The 5,451-nt window shown below is 32.1% G+C and overlaps 1 protein-coding gene across 2 annotated transcripts in view; it reads left to right on the top strand.

The window, feature by feature from the left end:
* Positions 1-891: 891 nt before the first annotated feature.
* Positions 892-5,451, top strand: part of LOC107463082 (3-oxo-Delta(4,5)-steroid 5-beta-reductase) — a 29,794-nt gene continuing 25,234 nt past the window's right edge. Inside the window, exon 1 of one of the 2 annotated variants that reach the window (XM_052257808.1) lies at positions 892-1,247. In XM_052257808.1, coding sequence (XP_052113768.1) covers positions 1,002-1,247 — 246 coding nt within the window. In that variant the 5' untranslated portion in view covers positions 892-1,001. The remainder of the gene's footprint in view (positions 1,248-5,451) is intronic. The other variant, XM_052257807.1, reaches the window with a different exon arrangement.

Raw genomic sequence — 5,451 nt, 5'->3', positions numbered from 1 at the left:
TAAATAAAAATAATTAATTTTGAGTCTTAGATGAAATAAATAATTTATTATTTAGTTTATATTTTTTAAATTATATACTACATACTCTTACCTAATAAAAAATTACTATATTAATTCATGTAAAATCCTATAATATAATATACATTCTTAAAAGAAATTCATAACCATTACACATTAACACAATACACATACATATTAACATTAATCAATAACGCCAATCCTATCTACTAATTTTTTTTTAGATATCTAGGGGAGGGGGACGATAGACACCTTAAGGCCCTTAGGTTGCATTTAATTATTTTTTAAAATAAGATATAAAATACTAAAAATAAGACATAAAGAATAGAAATAAAAATAAATTATATTTTTATTAGTATTTTTGTATTATTTCTATCAAAATAAATATAAAATATATTATTTCAATATTTTTAAACATATTATTTTTATTTATATTTTTTTAATTAAATATAATTTTGTATCTTTGTGTCTATATTTATATAGTCTTAATATATAATTCCACAGTTGCTTTTATCGATCTCAAAATCTCAATAATACTAGCAATTTAAAAAAAACAAATATTATTAATATATTAAAATTAATTATTAAAATTAATCACAAATATATTTGTGTATAAATATATATATAATTTTATTTATTTTTAATGTATATTTTTATTTTGATATATATTTTATACTAATACTTAATTTGATAATTGATTTTAATGTTTCCATAACATAGTGACTAAAATAATATGCTAAAAATCTGAGTCACGTCTGGCCCATTTTGGACGGATTTACCAAATTTTCAGTAGGAACCAGCTCATCCACATTCAGTATAATATTCTTTCAACTTCATAATGACATGCATGAGAGAGAGAGTAATTAGATAGTAATTTCAAGATATCAGATTCAGATTCAGATATTAATTTCAAGATATCAGATTCACATATACTATAGTAAACACTAAACAACAATTAAACATCAATTCACTTCCTAGTATTGATGGAGAACCAAAATTATGTAGCGCTTATAGTTGGAGTCACAGGTATGGTTGGGCTTAACATAGCCCAATCCTTGAAGAAGCCCGACTGCAAGGGAGGCCCATGGAAGGTTTACGGAGCAGCCCGCCGCCCCCCGCCCGCCACCTGGTTTCCTGCTTCCATCGTGGATGATTTCATCAGCTTCGACGCCGTCGATGCCGCCACCACACAAGCCAGCCTCTCCCCCATAGCCCACGAGGTCACACACCTCTTCTGGGTGGCTCTTCAGTTTCAGGGAGACGAAGAAGTCAACATCGCCACCAACAAAGCCATGCTCCACAACGTTCTCACCACCCTCAAATCCTCCCCTTCTTCACGCCTCACCCACGTAACCCTCCAAACCGGGACAAAACACTACATGGGCCCAATCAATGACCCGATCCGGTCCACCCAACTCGTGATCCATGACCCACCGTTTCACGAGGACATGCCCCGACTACCGTACCCAAACTTCTACTACGCTATGGAGGATCTCCTTGCGTCCCACTCGCCTTCGCTGACGTATTCCGTTCACCGCGCCTCCATCATAATCGGCGCGTCTTCAAGGAGTGCAATCAACACGCTGGTTATGCTTGGGGCTTATGCCGCGGTTTGCCGCCACCTTAGGTTGCCGTTTCGTTACCCGGGAACACGGTACACGTGGGACCATTTTTGCGACATGACAGACTCGGAGGTGTTAGCGCAGCAGCACGTGTGGGCAGCGGTTACGGACAAGGCCAAGAATCAAGCGTTCAATTGCACGAATGATGACTTGTTTACGTGGAAGAGAATGTGGAAACTGCTGAGTGAGGTGTTTGATGTTGAGTTTGTTGGGTTTGATGAGAATGATGAAGATAGGGTTGATTTGGTGGAGTTTATGAGAGACAAAGACGAGATTTGGGATGAGATTGTGGAAAAGTATGGACTTGTGAAGACTAAGCTAAAGGAGTTTGCATATTTTGAAGCCTTGAAAGTCGTCTTACATTTTGATTTTCAACATGTGTCTAGCATGAATAAAAGTAAGGAATATGGTTTCTTTGGTCACGCCAACACCTTCAAAAGGGTCACATTCTGGGTTCACAAACTGCGTTTCATGAAGATCATACCCTAGCTATAGTGATATAGATATCTTATTATTCTATTGTTATGGTGAAAATAAAGTGCAACAAGCTAGGGGATTCCCTTTATTCCAGCAATTAAAATACAACAATGTGATGAACTTTAATCAACTATTGAAAGCATGTCCAGTTGATGTTAGAAACTTCTTATTTTATTTATTTTTTAAAAATTGTCCTCTCATTATAGAATGGTGTCGGAAATGGATTTTTTCTGTTTTTTTAACATTTGAGAGAATAAAGTGTGATCTTTCACTTTTAATTTTATAAGTGGAATCATAATTAAATAGAAAAGAGAACAATGAAGGATAAAATTAAATACATACTATTCAATTTTTTTTCACTGAAAATACTCCACTTCCAATGGTGTCTAGCCCAGCCCTTGTGAGAGTTCATATATCTTCGTCAAGTGATTTGAATCCTCTAAAGTTTGAATTTTATTTTAGAGAGTAAAGTGTGATCTTTTACCATTGAATAATTTTTCTTTTATATTTATTTTTGGTCTCACTTATAAAATAAATTGTGAGTGATCACACTTTATTCTCTAAAGTGAAATTCAAACTTTAGAGGATTCAAATCCATCATGAAAATAGGACAAAGTTAGCTAACATTAGCTACTCCTGGGAAGAAAACCATATTCGGCAAATTGGTAAACTCACTAACTAGAAGTTAATTTTTTAGACATGATCGTAATTAGTATATTAATAAATAAGAATATTAATTGTATATTAAAATTAATTAATGTATATATTATTTTTAATATATATTTTATATTGATAATTAATTTTAATAACTAATTTTAATAGTATTGTTTTTTATATTAGATTTGAATGAACATGTATTACAATTTTATTTAGTTGAATGAATATAAGTTTATATTTATTGGATTGAATTTTTAGCAGAAAATAACCAAAATTTATTCTTTTTTTTATTTTATTAGTTTTATTCTTCTCAAAAAAGTAAAACAAGAATAATTATAAAAAAATAAAATAAGAAAGAGAAGATGAAAAAAATGAAAAAGAAGAAGACGAAGTAAAATATGAGAAGGAGGGGGAAGAAAAATTTTGAATTGTGTGCACCATATTTAAATTCATAATGCACTGAAATTTCTTAACGATGACGATATATAAATAAATTCAGTTTAAAACAAGCTCAGAAGATCAGAATACATCGAAATTAAATCCATAATGCTCCAAAATTATAATATACAAACAAATTTGGTTCAAAATAAACACAGACCAAGTGCACCTTAAAAACTGAAACAATAAAAAATAATAATTTTTTCTCTCATTTTCTTTCCTTTCTTTTCTTTCCTTCCATTTTCCTCTCAAACAAATATAGCACAAGAAGATCAGATCACAATTGTTATGAGCAAAAGAAAGAAGAAAGCAATTCTTGTTATATAAAAAATAAAGAAATGAATTCAAAGGCTTAGAATTGATAACAGAATTATTAAGAATTAATACACACTCATAATATTATTTTGAATTAAAAACTGAAAATAGAATAACTAATAACTAATCAATAATCTAATTGCTCTTATTTCACTCTTTCTTAAACCAAATCTTGTTCTATTACATTTGTATTGTATCTTCAATACTAATCAAGTAATTAACAAAAAAGCTCAAAATTCAAAAAATTTTTAACATCCAAAGTTGGGGAATCAAAAAATAAAAAAACTAAACGAAAATTTAAATTTAGCACCTAAACTAAATTTAGAATTGTATCAGCAATAATTCTAATCAAAACACAAAATTATTTCAAAAAATCAGCAACTCAGAATAGTAAAATTATTTTAGAAAATTTAACAACACTAGCAACCACATCATATGTCAAAATTTAACAAAATAAACAAACATAAACAAAAATAGAAAAATCAACAACTTAGAATCAGTCAAATTAACAAACTAAAACCTCAACCATTAAAATTCAGAATCCAAGATTGAACTTATCAGTTACTACTATTTTTAAAAATTATATCAAAATTCTATTTAGTATCGACAATTTAGAATGATTAATTCATATAATTAACAAAATAAAAAAAATTAACTGAAAAACAAAAACTAAATAAAGAACTCACTGTATTAATTCATATAATTAACAAAATAAAAAAATAATTAAAAAATTGAAGAACTTACTGTGGCACAAAGAGCAAAGAAGGCCTAGAGTCCATAGCGACAGAGACAGATGCTCGGCAAGATAGAAGTGGCCGACGACAGAAGCTTCAAACCGACCTTCCTACGACGACGACAACAGAAGCTTCGAGTGGTGAGGGTGGCAACTGCTGGTGGTGTAACACCCTACCACACAGGGCCTTACGCTTAAGTCGTAAAGCAGAGGTGGCAAGGTATTACGACCTCTAAAAGAAAATGATATCTACATAGATATAGTTGGGTGAAATTATATCTAGGAGCCTTGAAGAACAAGCTAAGAAAAATCGATAAACAGAAAATCGTGACACACTCGCATGGATATTCGTAAAACGGACAGGTAAAATCGAAAGATAACTGAACACATATATATACATATCAGAGTTCCAAAACTCAGATAGCAAGCTCCAGACTCGACCTGCGAAGTTAAGGCCGACCAGAGTATATAATTATGTATATATACAACCCAAAATAAAACTCAAACCACAAAATAAACCCCTGTATCTCCAAGTCGACCTCTAGGAGGGACAAGACACAAAATATACATGCGGAGATTCTATAAACATATATACATAGCCTAAAACAAAATATGATAGTCCAAAAGACAGTTCTTCGCTCGTAAGGAGGATACCCAAACGCTCAACGAGGTGTCTCTCGACCTGCATCTGAAAAACAACAACATAGTATGGGATGAGAACCGGAGGTTCTCAGTATGGTAAAGGTGCCTGCATAGTTAATATAAAAGGTCTCGGGAAAGCCAGAGGCATTTCTAAAACTTCGACACTCAGATTTCAGCTTAAGAATTCAACTAAACCGGAAGTTAGGTAAATTGTCTAAGGTATTCTAGTTCTAAATCTAACTTTAACTTAATACTTCACTTTCTGACTCCTCCAATCCTCCGAGACATTGGTGGAACAACCTTCTCTCCTCACACCTTCGTCAAGAGGAATTTCCCAAAAAACATACACATACAATTCAAGCAAGGAAAACACAGATAGAGAAGCATTTACAGCAAGTAGAACAAGTAGCAGATAAGTAGAATTTAACAGTTAAACAAACTAAAGCAATGCACACCCAAACAAAGCAAACAAATGCATATGATGTATGCCTGTCCTATGGCTGATGAGTCTCATCTGTCGGTTATACAGCCAACCCGACAAGTCCTGGT

The sequence above is a fragment of the Arachis duranensis genome, chromosome 1 (genome assembly GCF_000817695.3).
Source record: "Arachis duranensis cultivar V14167 chromosome 1, aradu.V14167.gnm2.J7QH, whole genome shotgun sequence".
Taxonomy (NCBI): Eukaryota; Viridiplantae; Streptophyta; class Magnoliopsida; order Fabales; family Fabaceae; genus Arachis; species Arachis duranensis.
Note: the sequence above shows the minus strand (reverse complement) of the source record. Positions and strands in the feature narration are given on the sequence as shown.